The sequence below is a fragment of the Dipodomys merriami genome, unplaced genomic scaffold (assembly GCF_024711535.1).
Source record: "Dipodomys merriami isolate MVZ:Mamm:240054 unplaced genomic scaffold, mDipMer1.0.p SCAF_8, whole genome shotgun sequence".
Lineage (NCBI taxonomy): Eukaryota > Metazoa > Chordata > Mammalia > Rodentia > Heteromyidae > Dipodomys > Dipodomys merriami.
The window spans coordinates 10,167,974-10,187,332 of record NW_027206401.1 but is presented as its reverse complement, the minus strand read 5'-3'; the positions used below and the strand labels follow the sequence as shown (position 1 = coordinate 10,187,332).

At 43.3% G+C, this 19,359-nt stretch overlaps 1 protein-coding gene across 15 annotated transcripts in view; it reads right to left on the bottom strand.

The window, feature by feature from the left end:
- The window catches only part of Syne1 (spectrin repeat containing nuclear envelope protein 1), a 406,378-nt gene that overhangs the window by 163,170 nt on the left and 223,849 nt on the right, over positions 1-19,359 (bottom strand). For all 15 annotated transcript variants that reach the window (XM_070010443.1, XM_070010444.1, XM_070010431.1 and 12 more), the window contains 8 exons: positions 17,353-17,499; positions 12,735-12,860; positions 11,075-11,251; positions 9,580-9,845; positions 6,046-8,206; positions 2,675-3,012; positions 2,334-2,478; positions 744-962 (listed from right to left, as the gene is read on the bottom strand). In XM_070010443.1, coding sequence (XP_069866544.1) covers positions 744-962; positions 2,334-2,478; positions 2,675-3,012; positions 6,046-8,206; positions 9,580-9,845; positions 11,075-11,251; positions 12,735-12,860; positions 17,353-17,499 — 3,579 coding nt within the window. The remainder of the gene's footprint in view (positions 1-743; positions 963-2,333; positions 2,479-2,674; positions 3,013-6,045; positions 8,207-9,579; positions 9,846-11,074; positions 11,252-12,734; positions 12,861-17,352; positions 17,500-19,359) is intronic.

Genomic DNA, 19,359 nt, shown 5'->3' with positions numbered 1-19,359 from the left:
TATTTAAGATAGCATGACCACATGCCTTGGAGTTATAAAGAATTCATAGCTGAAACACTAGACCCTGTTTAAAGTATAGAAGAGATTAAATTCAGGATTTTGGAAATGTGATACATTTTCAATGAGCTTCTTGACAGAGAAAAGGTAATTTGTATTATTTCCAGAAACTGTAAGAAGGCAAATGGGGTCCCGAATATCTTGTCCATCTTTTAAAATGTCATTGTTTGGTTTTCTAATTGAAGTAACTTGACCCTGACTTGGGATCAAATTGCACATTGTATTTTGCTTCAAAATTTCATTTATATGACATTGAAAAAAAAAAAGATGAAAGTCAGGAAACAGTGGCTCAGGCCTGTAACCCTAGCTACTCCAAATTCTGAGATCTGAAGATTATGATTCTAAGACAGGAAAGTCTGGGAGATTCTTGTCTCCAATTAACCATCCAAAGGTTGGAAGTGGAACTGTGGCTCCCAATGGTAGAGCTCTAGCCTTGAGCATAAAAGCTCAGGGACATCAATCCCAGACCCTGCGTTCAAGCCCCAGGACTAGCAGGAGAAAGAAAAGGAGATGAAGAAAGGTTAAAAAAACCAAACAAACAAGCAAACAAACAAACAAAAAAAAAACCCTTGGGCAAGTCCAATTTCCAAAAGGAACAAAATACGGTTTATCAAAAGACCTTGTAATCAGTGAGGAGAAAAAAACTAAAAGCACACCCAACTTGTGTATCAAATCCTGTAGGCTACCTTGTCATGCAATCCTCGCCACTCATCAACTGTGTCTTCCAGAATCTTCTCCTGGTCCTGGGCCACCGCACGGAGTCGCGTCCAACGCTGCCAGACAGTTGTCATGGACCTGTTCAGCATGGCTTTGCTCGCTTCATTCCCAGTTTTCTCCAGCTCTGAAGCTTTTTCCTCTAGAGCCACAATTTTCTCATGGAAAGAGGCAACTACTGACACTAAAGCCTGAGGGGAGGGTGGAGAAGAAGAGAGGTGATAGTCAAGACGTTTTCAGTTTTATGGACATGATCGTACATAAATTCATTTTCATCTCGTAACTCCTACTGTATCTTTTAAAAATATAATTTCATTGTTATTCTTAAGGTGTTATACAAAGGGGTTACCATTTCCAAGCTTTCTCTTTATTTTTAAACTGAGTTAGAATGGAGTTTTGTTTTCTGTTAAGAGGTAAGGTAAATATTATTTATTTGTGTATTTTAAACCAAAGTTTGCTACTTGAGAAGATCTTTTTTCTTTTTTCTTTGTTGGTTCTGGTCCTTGGTACTGTTCCTTAACTTTTTTGTTAAATGCTATACCACTTAAGACAGAGCTCCACTTCTGGATTTTTTAAAAATAGTTCATTGGAGAGAAGAGTCTTACTGAGGCTGGCTTCAAACTTCTGTCCTCAGATCTCAGCCTCCTGAGATTACAGGCATATTGCTGCAATTGCAGGTGAGAGTCACCAGTGCTCAGCCTTTTTCCTGCTCATGGCTGGTGTTCTACCACTTGATCTATACCTCCACCTCCAGTCAGTTAATTGGCATGGCCTCAAACCTGGATTCTCAGACCTCAAGTCTCTGAGCAGCTAGGATTACATGCATGAGACTTTGGTGCCTGGCATACTTTTACTATTTTTTTTTAAATCAGCAAATAGCAGAGTGCCAGTGGTTCACACTTATGATTCTAGCTACTTAGGAAGATGAGATCTGAGGATTGCAGTTTGAAGCCAGCCTGGGCAGGACAGTCTGTGAGACCCTTATCTCCAATAAACTTCTCAACTAGCCAAAATGGAGTTCTGGTTCAAGTGATAGAGCAGGCTAGCCTTGATCGAAAGAAGCTCAGCAATCGGGCCCAAGCCCTGAGTTTAAGCCCCAGGGCTGGCACATGTCCCCCACCCCTTCCCACACACACATGCACGCGCATACACACACACATCAGCAAATATATAAGTAAATTAAAGTTAATATTTCAGGATAATCTGTGTCTGGTGAGTGAGGCTCATTGATTTTTTTTAACTTTTCTTTGAATTCAGCTAACTTATCAACAGAAAAATTATTGACATTTCTTAAATATACTATCTTTTCACAAGCGAAGTGCTCTGAATGTCTCCTTTTAGTCTTAGTTCTACATTTCCAAGGGAAACCCAAAAAGGTGGCATCATTTCACTCACTTAAAACTTTTGTGACATGGGGGTAAGTATCTATTTCTAGTAGTTTAAGAAACCCAGGTGGAAATGAAGATTTAATGATCTGTTTGTGGAACCTGCCATCATGTCATGAAGACCTCGGACAATGATAAATTAAAGGATATGTTCAAGGAACAGATGACCAAACTGACCTTGTGTTCAGACAGTTTTTCTTCTGCTTCATGTCTAGAAGATGTCTTCAACAAAGAAAACTCAGACAGTTTCTTTTCCGCATCATTCATCAAGTCAATAACCTCTTCCCTTGCTTGCTGATAATCTTGACTTTGGACTGTGCATCTTTGAGAGATTTCAATAGAAATCAATGTGATAGGAAATGACAGATTTGTCACAAAGAGCTCTGTCATCAATAGGTCTGGTGATCATTAAGAGAGAAAAATGCATTTCCTGCATAACATAGATCCTTTGTACATTACTGCTTTTGACAGGCAAATTCCTTTCGCTGACATATAAAGCACAACACCCCGGTACGTACCGCTGTAAGAGGGCTGCCTGGGCCTGGGAGTCCTGGAGGATTCTTTGGCTCTTCTCCTCCAGGGAAGCCATTTTTTGGGCTAGTTCTTCTTTGCCCGTGGACTTGATGAGCGAGTCTAGTTTGGCTACCAGGCCTTGGAGTTCCTCCAGTTTACTGTGGAATTCATCCTCCGTACTGAAAAACTCCATGTGGCTTTTGAGATTTTCCTCTGCGCTCTCCACATGGAGACCACTGCCGGCCAGCTGCAGCATTTCTTGGGCATCCTCCAGCCAGTCGTTCGCTGCTTGATGGACCTGGTAATACCTTTGACACTGGCTGTATATTTCAGTCAGAGTGGCCTGAAAGATAGGAATGGCACACACGATCAACTCCCAGTATATCTGCAGGAACCAGTTTTATCTTGCCAATCCCCAGTCCTACAGTGGCACCTGTCTGTGTACAAATGAACTGATCAACTGGTGGAATTCATGTCATGTGCAATTTTTAACCCTTATTTTTTTTCTTCTGCTATCCTTATCATAATTTTATCATTGCCATGAAAGCGAATCATAAATAAACAAAGATAGAGACTTTATGTTGGTATCTTGACAATTTCTGAAGCTTTTTCTAAAGGAAAAAAATGCTGGTCCCTGGTGGCTCACACCTGTCATCCTAGCTACTCAGGAGGCGGGGATCTGAGCATCACAGTTCAAAGCCAGCTTGGCCAGGAGAGTCCCTGAGACTCTTATCTCCAATAAACCACCAGAAAATCAGATGTGGGGCTGTGGCTCAAGTGGTAGAGTGCTAGCCTTGAGCTGAAGGGCTATGGACAGTGCCTAGGCCCAGAGTTCAAGACCCATGGCTGACAAAATAAAAATTAAAATAAATTAATACTTGGCAATGTGTGGCATGCTGAAAGTTTAGTAAAATACAATAAGTTGGCTAAAAGTATAGGAGCACCACCTCTCCAACATAGAATCCATTAGATCAAATAGTAATTTCTGGAAACGAAAGGGTCACTCAAGTCTTGAATAGAGACTAGGAAGGGTATATCTGGAGGTTGGGCCCCTTCAAACAGAGTAGGAAAGAAATCACTCCCACAGATATCAGCCAGTGCACAGGTAGGCTCTGCTGTATCAGCCAAAGAGCAGGGAAGAGGTGGAGAAAGCAAAGGATTAACTGAATGAAGAATGGGGGGACAGAGCCAAGAATCTGTGGAGGCCACAAATGCCCATTCAGGCCAAGATGAATATGAATCAAACAAGATCACGGAGTAGAGACAGCTAACAGATTTAAGATTTTTAATTCAAATGTATCACTCTATCAGCCCAGGCACTGTGGCTCAAGCTTGTAATCCTAGCTAATCAGCAGGCTGAGATCTGAGGATCACAATTCAAAGTCAGCCCAGCCAGGAAAGTCTATGAGACTCTTATCTCCAATAACCGGTAAAAAAAAAAGTAAAGTGGAGCTGTGAGCAGAGCACCAGCCTTGAATGGGAAAGCCAACTGCAAATGCAAGGCTCTGAGTCCCTGCCCCAGTACCAGCACAGGAAATTTTTAAAAAAGTATCACCAAATCAAAAGAAGTGAGCTTGTATGACATGTTTTTCAAAAATGAAAAGATGAAATCTTACCTTCCCCTGTAGCTTATTTCTTTTTATTTCTATAGCAAATGGATACAAGTTTAACAGCCTTTAGTTTAAGAGGCTAGAATTTTATATAGTAAAGTTTATTTCACCCAAACATTCAGATATCGCTTTTACTAGTTAAAGGTTTGTCCTTGTTGAAAATAAAAAGAAATAGCTATGTATTATCAGGAGCTACCTCATGCCAGACCTTGGACTGAGAAGCAGAAATGCTATTACTGTTATTACTGTTGACTGAGACAAAGGATGCATTTTGCCCAAGATCATGAATCTGGGATTTAAAAAGCACAGGTATTACTCCAAGCCAGCTACTATATTACTCCAGCTACTATACATAGTGTCCTGAGGTATGTTGTTATTGTTCTAAATGACTAGTCAAAATCTAGCAGCAGAAGGAGCGAGGGCAGGTGTAGAAAAAAGGCCCAGAGATCAAAGGAAGTAGTCCTTCTGCAGAATACAGCCAAGGTCCACAGCAAGCCTCAGACAGGAGGGGATTTGAGAAGTCCTACACATGTCCCATTCCCAATTGTCATCTCCAAGTCTAGTCATTAATGAATATTCTACTATGGCTTCCTCGATGCTGTAGGGAAGCAAAAGAAAGGGAGAGAAGTACCCCCCGACAGAGGGGGGAATGGATGGGAAACCCCCAAAAAGAAAAAGGCTGAGGGGCCAATGTTCACCTGCACTCTACAGAGACTCATCCTGCAGACACCTTACCAACGCTGGGTTTCAAAAGGACATGGTTAGCTCATCACTAATCAGTTTTTACAATACACAAAGACAGGCATTCCTCAGTCTCGGTGGGGGATTAATTCCAGGACACTCACAGACACCTAAACTTAAGTTCCTCATATACTTGCACACAAACCTTTACACAGCCTCCCTAGCTTTCCATAGTAGATGCGATGTCATCTCTAGTTCATTTATAATACCCACGGTGAGGTAACTGCTATGCCAGTAGTTGGTGGATCGCAGTGCTTAGGGAACAATAAAGAAAAAGGCCTACATAACTTTTAGAGCTTCAGAAAACATTCCCTCTGTGAGATGTTTCTGAATCTGTTCTGAATTACACTATTAAGGTCACGTTACACTCACAAGCAAAGTAGACATATGACAACACAGGAATGAATACTTTGTATAGGAAACATGAGAATGTCTACTCACTATCTGTTGAAGATGATTTCTGTGTGGTATCACAAAACAATGATCACTTGGACACCAGTGGCCTACACCTGTAACCCTAGCTACTTAGGAGGCTGAGTTCTAAGAATCTCAGTTTGAAGCCGGACCAGGTAGGAAAGTCTGTGAGTCTCTTATCTACAATTAACTACCAAAAAGCTGAAAGTAGAGCTGTGGTTTAAGTGGTAGAATTCCAGCCTTGAGCAACAAAGCGAAGGGACAGAGCCCAGGCTTTGAATTCAAGTGCTAGTAAGGCACATGTACAGACAGACACAGACACAGACAGACAGACAGACAGACAGACACACACACACACACACACACACACACACACACACACACACACACACACACACAGAATGACTGAAAGGGTGACACTGATCAAGATGCATTGTACTCCTTAATTGACATCTTGAATTGAAGCCCCTTTGAACAACTACTTCAAGATAAATTTTACAAGAAGAAATAAATACTTAAAAAATAATGTTCAGTAGCCCAAACCAGGATTCTCCTCTCTACACTCAGGAATCAGCAGAATGAAAATAGAGAAGGGCGCAATCGCTACCCACCTGCCGGGCACGCAAGGCCTCCCGGACGTCCCCATCCAGCTCTGAGAGCTCCGCCAGCGTGTGCTCCAGGCCCGCAGAAATCAGCTCCTTGGCTTTGGTGAACTTCTCCTTCTCCCTGTGGCTCAGGGCGCTCATGATTCTCAGGCTGGACTGGACCTCTTCCTGCTGGATTTGGATCTTCCTGATCTCCTCCTGGATGTCCCGGAGGCTGAGATCCAGGCACACCGGGCCGCTGAGCTCAGCCTTCACCCTCCGCAGCCAGTCCAGGGAGCGGCTCATCTCTGTCTGGAAATCTCTGCTCTGCACCATCCGGCTCTCACACTCCGCTACGGTCCCCCCAAGGCCAGAGGTCATGTGCTTTAGCTCCTCTTGCCAAGTGTGCACCTGCCGCTTGGCTTTCTCGTACGCTGAGGGATCCAAATGGGGTGAAACATCTTCCAGATGCACAGCCAGTCGTTTGAGCAGGATGGCGGAATCCTGCAGGCTTCCTGCGAGAGAATGATAGATTTTGAGCTTCTCTTCGGCAGGCAGCGTTTCCTCGTTCACTTTGGACTGCTCTGTCTTCACGGCCTCTAGCTGTCTTGCCAGCTGCTGGCGCATCTTGGTGTGCTCTTTGTACGCATTCGTGGTGTCTTCCAGCAAGCTTGCCCTTTGCTCTACCTGCCGCTTCAATCTGTGATAGGAGGTGGCGAGGCGGAGCATGTCATCTGGCTGCCAGGGCTGACCTGTGTTGCGGAAACTCTCTTTCTTCTGGTTCAGTTCATCCACTGCTCCTCCCAGGCCCACCACCTCATCCAGAAGAACTCTGCAGCTGTCCTGAAGAGCCAGGCTCTCTTCGACGACCAGGTCTGCAGGAACTTTCCTCATCTTCCCAAACTGATCTTCCAGCTCGCTCAGAGACTGCGTGGTCAGCTCGATCAAGGAAGCATATTCTTTGCGAGCCAGAATTGTTTCCTGGACTTTATAAAACTTGTCTTTCGCCAAGGCCACGATGACGTTAAATTGTTGGGGCAAAGCAGTTAGCTTTTCACTGAGGTAGGAGTGATCAACGTCATTCAGGGATGGTAACATGGCCTGCCCATTTCTCTGCAGGGTCAGGAGGAGATTCTCATATTCCGGAGACTGTTCGAGAATGTGCTGGTATTTGTCCAGTTGTGTATGAAGCTCGGTGCTCTCGTTCATGAGGCTGATTTCGGGAAATGTCACGATATCTGCGTGTTTGAGCCAGTGACACGCTTTATCGAAATCTTCCTTAAAATGCTTTCTAGAAACTAAATTCTTCTCTAGCTCTTGCAACCGATGGTTGCATTTTTGCAACACAGAGTCATAGACACTCTGCAGTTCCTGAAGTTTGCCCAACACCTCGCCCTTCTCCTGCTCTGTGAGTGCTTTCATTAATTCACGGCCCTGAGCCCAGAGTCCGGTGACTTCGCTTTGGTAGGTCTTGAGGCTGGCTTGTGCGCTCTTACATGTTTTAACCTGCTTGCTCACGTCATCCGGGAGCAGGGCAATGTGTTCACGGAACATGATCTTCCGCTCGTGTTGCTGAATTTGGCTGGTGGCTTGGAACACCGCCATGAGGAACTGGGTTTTCTCAGACAAGGCTTTGTTCAGATACTTTCTTCGCTGGCCCACCAAGTCGCTGAGGCAGTCCACGTGCCTCTGAGCGTCGGAGAGCGCCTTCTGGATCACCCTGCGCTCGCTGAGGCCCAGATCAGCCATCACCCTGTCAGCATCCTTCGTGAGGGCTTTCAGGAGCATCTGTTTGGCCTCCAGCTCACTGCAGATGGCCAGGTGATCCACGAGGAGGTTCTGAGCCATGTCGGGAGGGGGGCTCTGCTTCAAGGCCTCTGCCAGGCTGGGCTGCTGCTCTTCAGCCCACTCCATCAGCTCCTGAAACCTGGACTGCACCACATTTAACTCCTCTAAGTTGGTGATGGACGCCTGGATTTTCCTTTTGACCAGGTCCTCTAGCTGAAACCAGCGCTGCTCGAAATGACTGGTCTGTTCTTTGACTAATTCTTTGTCATCTAAGTTCAGATGCTCTATCAGTTTCTGCTTTTGATCTTTCAGGTCTTCGATGGCATGTTTTTCCTCCTGTAAGGCCAAGGCCAGCTTTTGTAATGCTTCCAAATGGACGGCTGTACTCTCTGCATCGGATCTGCAAAAAGAGTAAGAGAGAAAACAGCAATGTAGCTCATTCCATTTTCTCACCGTTTTCCTTGCTTTGGGTCACTGTGAGTAGCTCAACTCAAGGCTTATCAATACAGATACTATAGTTAGAATACAGCATAACTCTCATATACTTCTATATTAGAAGCTGGAGCAAACAAGTCACCTAGATTCTCCCCATTGTCCTTTTTGTTGGCTATTACTCTCGTCCAAGTACACTGAACTTAAACTTTTAGCTTCCTCTGATTCTTCCTTTAGCTCAGTGACATGCAATCTGCACAATAACAAGAAACATTGATCTATGCATTGCTGCAAATAGCAAGGGCCAAAAGTTATTCATGACCTAGTGCTTTCTTCTGGGAATGAGAGCCAATAAACAACAAAGCCTTGGGGGGGTTTAAGCTATAATGTAAAGTTGATGGTTTAATGCTACTCAGCATTAAATTTTTTTAGATATTCCTATTCGATGATGCACTAAAGTATTGGAAATCTTTAAAAATAAGAATGTGATATAAAAAAATCATTACCCTTTCAGTTATCAAGTTCATAGAAAAAGTTAGATTTTGGCCATCTGTTTTACATATGCAAATGATCACTTCTAAAATGTAAGAAGCAGAGTTGGGAAACAGAAGGAGGAGTTCTGTTTTGAACACATTAGGTTTAAGGTGCCTATTGCTAGTCAGAAGTATGTTTTGTTTGGTTGGCAGCAATTGGATTAAATTCAAAGAGCAGTAAGTGATCAGTATCACAGAAAAGTAAGCAAATCAGAAAACAGTACACCAAAACAAACCCAAAATCCTTTCCATGGTTTAACTACATCTAGATAATGTTGGCAGTTTTCATTGCAACAAGCTAATACATCCCAGTGGAACTGCAGATTTCTTTAATTCTATTGCTCAAAAGCATAGGAAGGTTTCAAGTGAATGTATCATCGAGAGGGAATAATCTTTACTTTTCAAAGAAAAAATATCTCAGGAGAATTCAACCACTATAAAATCTGAAAATAGGATGCAAACACCGGGTTTGAATTGTGTGCTAATTTCTAGAATAGAACCAAACAGGTATTGTTTCACAGACTCAATAGAAATCTCTGGAATATTTCCAGAGTCTCCCTGCAGGTCACAGAGAGGTGGTCTTTGGAATCACATAGAAAAACACAGCTGTTCTTCAGTTATCACTCTTCTGCTGCTAATTAATATTAAGCTAGGAAGTCCCTGAGTCTATTTCCATTTGCCTCATAGTAAGGTTTGGCCAATACTAATAACAGACAATGAGTTTAAAAATAAGACATTCTAAAGTTTTACAGGAAGGAAGAACTTCCTGGGTTAGCATGACGATAAACCCCTGGAGATTTTCTGCTACCTGGCCAAGTTGTCCCATTCTGTAGTAAATTTTTCTAAGAAGGCTTCCACAAGGTTCCTGCGGTCATGGTAGTCTCTGGTTCTCTGCAGATCCTCTTCGCGTTGCGAGCACAATGTGTCAGCCTGCAGACACAGGTCTTGCCACTGCTCACTCAGGTGGTTGATTTCCTTGTGCTCAGGAGATTCCTGCTTCCTGGTTAACTTGTTCACCTTCTCCACGATGGTGCCCACGCACGCCTGCTTGCTCTGCAGCTGCTTCATGAAATCCTGAAGGCATTGGATAGCTTACATGTTGTGAACTCTTCCCAACCACACACAGTGAAACACAGACACAAGATTTCTAAACATTTTACATTTCGTAATAGGCAGAGACTGGAGAGAAAACCAAAAATTCACCACATCATTTTGTGAACATAAATTCCTATGTTCAGAGTAACCCTGATATAAAGAAAGATAAAAAGTAACTTTCCTGCTTAATCTTTCTAGATTTTTGAAGAGCTCATGTTTTTGTAAAAGCAATCAAGTTCATGTTATCTGTTACTTCTTCTGCATTTTCAAACAGTATTCCAATAGAATATATATGTGTATATGTATACATATGTGTATTTGTATATATACGTATATATGTATATGTATATATTTATACATACATATATATACACGTCTATATACAGTATACCTGGTTGCCACAGGAAAAAATCTTTTGTTTGTTGAAAATTGAATCCAATCTCATTAATGTACTTATAAAAATAATTTTCAATTACACTTAAATTATATATGATATAAACCAGATTTCTATTATATTCTAGTTAATTACATATTAGCTAAGTATATAAGTAACTCATAGGCTTGTGTCCTAGCCCTTTAACAATGTGGTCTTCTGTGTTCATCTAGCAGCCAACTTCCAGCCATGTGTGCTCAATACCAGCCACTTTGCGCAGGACCAACATGGTTTGTTATCCTCTGATAAACATGGCCTGGGGAACCCCAAGGATACACATGTTTCCTCTGTCCCCTGCTATGATCTGTCCTTTCCTTCTTTTCCCATTCCCCTGTACCCTTCCCATCCCTTCCATCCCTTTCGCTTCCCCTCCTCTTCCTTTCCCTCTTCTCCTCTTTCATGTCTCTCCTTCCCTCCCTCCTTTCCACCCCATCTTCCTCCTTCTTTCCTCCTCTTTTTCTGCCTCCTTTCCTCTCTCACCCTCCCTCCCTCTTTTTTCCCTTTCCTTTCCTTTCTTCTTTTATCTTTGGCTCAATAGATATTCCTGCCTCAGCCTCCAGAGTGCTTGAGACCCCCACCCCGCCCCTTGCCACGACACCCGACTCAGTGAATGTTTGCCTTGGGACCTGTCTTTCCCTGGCACCAAAGCTGGGCTGCTCAGGCGCTCTCCTTCCGCAGCTAGCTCTGCTGATGTCTAAGGGTTGACGGGCAAATCACTGCGAAAGCACTGAGTGCTTTTCATCTTTTCTACCATCTCCGCCAAAGCAATCCGCACCTTGACCTGGGAAAGCATGTTCTGTGCGATGTTCAGCTCCAGCTCTGAGGGCCTCCTCTTCATGTTCTGCAGCTGCTGATCTGCATCCTGGAGGAAAATCCACAGCTCGGCCTTCAAGTGTCGGATCTCCTCCCAGCCCTGAGTTAAGTTCTGCGCCTGTGCCAATCTCTGCTCCATCTTGAGAAAGCACAGAGGACAAAGAGCAAGTTAGGGGCAGCTAGCAGAACTTCTGCTCCGTGAATCAGATGTCATTCAGCATGTCATAGGCAGACAGACACCTGTGTACACACGGATAAATCCGGGAAGCACTTCCTATTTCCTCAGGAAAAGATTTTTCCTTTAGATTTAGAGTTTCTAGTGATCTTAAGAGTCTAAGAAGTATACCATGTGATCTGAATCAATGCGGTCAAGCAATAAGAAAACTTAACCATTCATTAGAACAAATGCTGCCCTAAAAGTTTTCACTCTGGGCCTGTCTTTCCCTAAGCATATCTGACTGATTTATGTATTGATGTTGGGGTCACTAGAATAGTTGTATTATTATTTAGGGTCCACTTGTCTTTCCAGCTTATAAAGCACAGAATTACTCATGGTTTGGCTATACCTGGAGATGTGTTTTGCTTAATTTTGAAAGTATACAATTATTCCAATGAATCATATTTATAAACTATATGGATTCTCTCATCTTTCATAAAGTTTAAGGACAGGTTAACTTTACTCAAATAAAAGAGGAAAATCTGTAGCATTACAATGCTTGATTTCCTCTGTGTTTTGGATCATTTTATTTGTTCTGTGAATATTCAATATCAATATGAAAATGTCTTATTTGTGCGTGGTATTAAAGTGTCAAAGACTGCAGCAGTGGCAGTAAACACAAGCACAGGAATCCAGGGCTGCCGTCTGTCCTTCCTTCCTCCTTCCCTTCCTTCCTTCCTTCCTTCCTTCCTTCCCTTTCCTCCTTCCCTTCCTTCCTCCTTTCTTTCCTTCCTTCCTTCCTTTTCAACAGGATGTCACTATGCAGACAAGGTGGGCTGCAAATTCATGATCTTCTTGTCTCAGCCTCCCAAGTGCCAGGATTACAGAAGTGTACCACCACACTAGATTTGAGGTCAGGTTTTTTGATTTGAGGTCAGGTTTTGATAACTCATCATAGCACTTTCCAAACAGCCACATACACTGCAGAATCCCTCTCAACATGAAGAGCCGTAGCCAGGAAATTAGATGAGTCCTCACAGATGACATGCTCTTTACAGTCCTCGATATACTAAATAAAGCCAGAGTCGAGGAGCCTTCATTTTTAAATATTAATTAAAGAAAACAATGGAAAAGGAGAAAAGAACAAAAACAGATGATGCGAGAAAAGAAAAGAAAAAAGAAAAAGAGAATGAAATTATAAAGAGAAGAGGAAGAGGGTGAGAATGATAGAACTAGAAAGGGACTCAATGATTCAGTCCACACTTTGGTTTCTATGACAACCTGGGTGAATTTGAACTTCTTATAATGGCCATTGGAATGTAACAGGAAGAAAGCAAGAGCTATTTTCTTTCAACCTTACTTCTATCATTCCAGGAAGGGCCCACTACAAAACAGACAATTCAGTGGAATTTCTAACTTTGGTTTGTTTCTTTTTTCTATTTCTTGCTCTCTTTTTTTTCTTTACCATCTGCTCTGTCTGCTGAATGTCCTTCGCGGCGTCTTTCACTGAGGGGTTGGACAAGTCACACAGCGAGCACAGAAGATCCAGGTAGGTTCTTGCCTGTTCTTGCAGAGCTCGGCAGTGTTTCACCTGAATATAACACAAGGATCAGAATAAAGCACACAAACACGTTGTCGAAATTGTCAGGATTCGGACCACTAGTAATACCTCGTTGACCGGTTGAAAATAGCCGGGCCTTTGGTGGCTCATTCCTACAATCCTCACAACTCAGGAGGCTGAGCTCTGAGGATCTTGATTATGATCCAGCCCAGGCTGACAACACACTCTTATTTTAAATGAACCAGCAAAAAGTTGGAAGTAGAGGCGTGGCTCAAGTAGTAGAATGTCAGTCATGAACAGAAAGCTGAGAAGAACACGAGGCCCCAACTTCAAATCCCAAGTTTGGCATATATACCACACTCAGATAATAAAACAAACCCTGCCACACACAGTGTTCTCACCATCGTCAGGACATCCGATAGTGACTGACAGAGCAGAATTCCAACCACACTGACAGGGGTCTATGTGGCCCCGATCTGCTTCTCACTGTAATGAGAGCTGTCTGCTCTGCCTGGGAAAGGGGGAAACAGAGGGCCTTCTCCAGTCCTCCCAGATGCCCTGCTCCCATTCCCAATGCTCTTTCCTTTCGCAGAAAGAATGCATGGCCAACCACCATCTACTTTGAACACGCCCATCTTGGAGACAAAACAGTGATCAGAGTGAGTTTGGAGGCTTCCTGTCCATACAAGAAGTTCATGGCTGGCTCTCTTCTTTCCAGAAACTCAAGAAAGGCTGTTGCTGGATCTCTCATCTCTTTTCGTTTTTCTTTCTAGGATCAACACTGGGACTCAAACTCGGTACCTGCAGCCCCTTTCACTCAGTGGCTAGTGCTCAACCAGCTGAGCCACACCTCCAGCCCCAAGGGATTTCTCATCCCTTCACAGAAACAGTGCTTCCCCGGCAGAGGCTTGGAGTCTGGAGAAGCTGTGTTTCAGGGCCCAGGCATGAAGCGCGCATCCTTCCGAGAGCAGCAGAGAGTGCATAAAGAAGCACCCGCTGCAGTGTCTGGCAGTGCTGAGCAGCAGGTAGGAAGGGAAAGGTGGCAATGGAGGTGTGTGTGAAGAAGTGCTGTTACTTCATGAGGAGTGTGTCTCTAAGAGCTCAGGGGAGCACCAGGCCGGCTGGCGTGCAAGGAGCAGCCAGCCCTGCCGGGAGATGAAACATTTGCACACTGGAGGAAGGACAGGGCAAAGCCCCCAGGCTGGAGCAGTGTGGACAGGCAGGAGCAGAGGTCAGGGAGATGGACAGAGGTTGAGTCACGGAGGCCTGTATATAGAGGACCATGCCTCTAGTGTACAGTTTCTCAGCCTCCGAACTCAGAACTATTGACATCTGAGGCTCAGCACCTCGTTGTGCTAAGTCCCATGTGCTGAATGTGGTGTGATGTTCTGTGGTATTCCAGGCCAGAAGCATCGTCCCCACTTCCGGTGGTGGCAACCGGAAGTGTGTCTGCTTTGCTAAATGTCCCCTGATGGGCAGTCACCCCTTATTCCCACCCAAGAGCCAGGGATTTAGTCCCACTGGATTAAGACAAGAGACTCCTATTATCAAAAAGCTTCCCTTGTTGGACAAGAAACTGCAGGAACAGCCTCTTCACAGGCTGTGGGACAAAATGTAAAATGTATTCTAAATGGAAGCCACATGAGCGGCACTAGGCCAAGGCCATCTTAACATGTGTGGAGAGCGGTCTGCAGGGGGCGCACTCAGCAAGGCCACGGTGAGCAGCTGGGCAGGATTCTGGTGGAGACATAATCAACACAGGGGAATGTCCTACTAGGCCAAAACACTACATAAAGTGCCGCATGATTATCTGTCCCAAACAAAGTCTAGAAATGCCAAGAGAATATAGTATCCAAACTCTAACATTTCAAACAATGTATTTCAGTTAATGATGAGTTATTTTGAGACTTAAGTCGCTTGGCCTAGTTCCAAAAGAACTGGAGACAGCCTGGAGATCCTCTATGATAGACTACTTGCAACAGATTTTTTTGCTTTAAAAAAAACTTTAAAGGCAAATATGATATATTTCCCATTAAGAAATATGCCACTCTGAATGGAAGTAAATTCTTGGGGCCAGGGAGTGGACAGTTACTGTATATTTGGGAAGCATTTAGCACAGGGGAGGTGCTGGGCAAACAGCATGCATCTTGGGACTGATATCAAGATGTCAATCAGACCTGTCTGTCTGCCTTGGAAGTCATCAGTAGTCATATAGCAGCATGAGCCAGACACCGAGTGCCCATCCATTTAACATGAGCACAGACATCAAGGGGGAATGCCAACAAAGTAGAACAAAACAAAGAACGGCAGAAAGGAAGTAAAAGCAACGCTTTCTCCTTCAGTGAGTCTGAGATCTATCTCCATCACCTCTCATTCCTTTGGGTGGCTACTTTCATGCGGGTGGCAGCCCACTGACAGAAGCTAAAGAAAGGTAGAAACTTAACCACAGAACCACACACTCTGGAATCCAAGGAGGATCAGAATTCACCTGCAGTTACAAATTAACTCTGAGGAAAGTGTGGCAAATTTTGTCTTGTTCTGGCAAAAAGCCATTAGATTCCCCCTCCTTCCCCCACCATTTGTTCTTTATGTATTATTTTTTATCACAAAGGAGAAAAATCTGCTGGTAACAAAGAGCCACAAGACGAGGAATGACTCGAGAAAACTCGGAATCTAAAGAACATGTGGATGTTTACACAATGGGGGCTTCTTTTCACCCACAATGGAGTTCTAGTCAGCCAAGAAGAGTGCCCTTCTTTGCAGGAACATGGATGGAGGCAGAGATGAGTCAGGGATTACAAGTGTCTGCTGTCTTCTTGTATGTGCAAGGTAGAGAACAAAGGGTGTGAAAGTAAAAGGATACAGAAGGTTATATGGAGAGAAGAGAAGTAAGAGAGGGAAGCAGAGAGGATGAATCTGACCTAAATACATTAAAAGCATGTGTGGAAATGTCAAAATGAAATCTCTTACTTTATACAATTAATAGATACTAAAAATTGTAAATGTTTCAGAAGGTAGAATATGTACATGGAGTTTAGTTTGTTTTGTTTTTTTGTTTGTTTGTTTGTTTTGTCAGTTGTGAGGCCTGAACTCTGGGCCTGGGTGCTGTCCCTCAGCGCTTCAGCTCAAGGCTCGCACTCTATCACTTGAGCCACAGTGCCACTGTGGGCTTTTTTCTGCTTATGTGGTGCTGATTAATCGAACCCAGGGCCTCATGCATGCAAGGCAAGCACTCTACCACTGAGCCACCATCCCAACCCCTGGAGTTTAGTTTTTTATTTTTGTTTTTTGTTTTGGTACCAGTTCTGGGACTTGAACTTGGGCCTGTATCCTGTCCCTCAGCTTTTATGCTCAAGGCTAGAGCTTTACCACTTGAGCCACAGCTTTACTTCTGGATTTATTTATTTTTTGGTGGGAGTGGGGAGGGGAGGGGTAGATTTTATTGGAGATAAGAGTCTCATGGACTTTCCTGCCCAGGCTATCTTTGAACTGTGATCCTCAGATTTCAGCCCAGAGCCTGGTTGTTTTTGCTATTTCTTATTAACTCAAGGACAGCCACCTTTTATTTGATTTGTCCTGCTACAACCTTTATTTTATTAGTTTATTTTTTTTGTCGGTCCTGGGGCTTGAACTCTGGGCCTGGGTGCTGTCCCTTAGCTCTTCAGCTCAAGGCTAGTGCTCTACCACTTGAGCCACAGCACCACTTCCGGCTTTTTCTGTGTATATGGTGCTGAGGAATTGAACCCAGGGCCTCATGCATGTGAGGCAAGCACTCTACAACTGAGCCACCTTCCCAGCCCCCTTTATAATTTCCTGATATAAATCATCTAAATTACTTAAGCAAAAAAGTATGTTTCAAGAATGTGTTACATAGCATATTCTCTACCAAGCAATAACTAGATTGATCTACCTCACTTGAATTAGTAAGGAAGCTGAAGTTCAAAGAAATTAAGTACACAGCCACTAGCCACCCAGTGAACAGGCTTCTGAGGTGATCGTGGTTACAGACCCAGCTCACATGCTTTCTGTGCCTCCATGCCCACCTGTCAGTATATTGTCCATCTTCCTGGCTAGAACAAGGGCTAAACTAGAGCCGGCCTCAGGCTTATTTATAGTTTTATGCTCCCAGAAGCCGGCCCAGGACGCCATATCAAAGACACTTCATATGTTTTGACTCAATGAATTACTCGTAAGAATAACAAACGTTTTTATGGGTGGTGGTGGTAGTGGTGTTTGTTTTTGTATTTGTTTTCTTTTTTCCTTTTTAGGGGGACAAGTGGCACAGAAAGAGAGGGTAAAAGAAACACAGTCATGTTCTTTAGTGGAAAATGAACTTGTGGGCAGGGATGGGAAGGGAAAACTGGGGAAAAGCAAAGGCTGGGGTCACATTGTACAAAACAAACAAAAGAAACATACTCATTGCCTGACTTAGGAAGTGCTGACCCCTCTGTACAGCATCCGAATAACAATAACAATACAATTATATTTCAAAAAAGAAGAGCAAGTTCCAGGAGTTCCCTACCTGCTTCATGGCTTCTGTCCTGCTCAGAGGAGGCTGGGGGCTGGATTTTAAGTCCGGCTGGACTGCAGAAAGCCAGGCCTGGCACTGCTGCAGGGTATCCTGCCGGTTGACATGCTTCTGAAGTTCATGTTCCAAACTCCGGTACACCTGAGACAGAGCAGCCACGCTGAGCCCGTGAGAGCGGCCCTCTACCCCAGCACACTGGAACTTAGAAAGGGAGTCTCCCCTGGGATCCCCTCAGCCCCTCCCCTCTCTGAGGAAGGCCCAGGTGTTCCAAAATCGTAACGGACAAATCCCAATCTGTAATTTCTTGATCCATTCATATATCCCAATGGAACAGTGATTAAGAAAAGAGTGTTGAAATGCATGAAATCACTGATAAAAAAATTTAATAAACATGTCAAGAGATTTTGGTTTTGGTTTTGTACTGGTCCAGGTGCTTGAACTCAGGGTCTGGGCTCTGTGCCTTAGCATTTTCATTCAAGGCTAGTGCTCTACCACTTGAGCTCCACTTTCAGTGGAGCAGTCCAGGCTGGCTTTGAACAGTAATAGTCAGATCTTAGATTCCTAAGTAGTTAGGATTATAGGCATGAGCCACAAGCACCCTGCTGTCAGAGGTTTTTAAAGCTTTCCCCTCAGATGCTATAAATACTGCACTTTTGTTTAAGCTAGGAACTAAAAGTAAATATAAAACATCCTCTTAGGGAAACAAGCAAGATTTCTCTGATTCTGATCCTTCTGATACAGTGATAAGGTCACACTGGAACTAACTGACGACAGACAAGGGTGAGAGGCTGATGCTTTATTTCATCTTGCATGCTATATTTCAGAACAATTACCCAGAGAAATGCATACACTTGTTTGATATATCTTCTCAATCATTAATCCTCAACTGTGCAACCAATTTCCAATGTATTCATAAATGCATATCAGGAAACAATTACATACCTCCTTGAGATCAAGGTGAAACAGACCTGTGATGTTTCCTGAGCAAAAATTTCTATTAAAGAAATAAGAGAGGCAAGTATGGAGGCTCATGCTTGTCATCCTATGTACTTAGGAGATAGAGATCAGGCTGATCATAGTCTATGCCAGCCTAGGGTAAATGTAAGAAAAGTATAACAGCACAAAGATCTGGAGGTATATGGCCCATATTTAAGGTGTCTGCTTTGTAAGCTTGAGGCCCTCAGTTCAAACCCTACTACCGTCCCTCTCTACCTTCCACCCCCAACAAAAGTAGGAAATGAGGTTAGTGTGGTATTTTTTTCATCCTAGAGACAACAGAACTGATAACTGAACCCTGCTTTGCTCTGACATCTGTCAAGCTCATCATTTTCATCTAACACTGAGTCTATCCATTTTATTCTTCTATCAGAATAGAATAGAAAGTTTTTTGTTCTCGATCATTTTTTGAGAATTGTTTCATCTGCTTTTGAAGTGTTTAGAAATTACATTGATCTTTCCAACACTTAGCAATGTCTTTTCTAAAACACTTTAAGTTGTGTCCTTACAACTCAAATGCATACGGAAAAAAGCCTGCGGTGAAGTGAAGTAGCTGACAATCAGTCTGTTGCGTGAGCGGATGAGTGAAGTGAGCTCACCAAGATGCTCTACACACAGCTATGCTATTTGCTCTTCTCTCTTTTTTTCCTCTGTAGATATCATTTGCAATTTTCCCTCTTTTAAAATAACCTTTGGAAGGTAAAATGTTCAAATATGGGGTGTCAGATAATTTTACATCACATAGGACTTGTTTTAAAATAACCAAAAAGCTACAGGACAGCATCCAGGACCTGAGTTGAAGTACCAGTACTGGCACATGCACACAAAATAGTACATGAATGTTCTTCAAAAACTTATCAAAACTTTCTAAGGCATCATTTAAAGGTTCTTGAATAATATAAAGCAATTCATATGCTAAGTTTTGACTAAAAGGACAATTCTTGTGATCTTAGATTTGTTTCTATCATCTTAAGGATTCTGTTTCAATGGAAATATTCCTCTTAC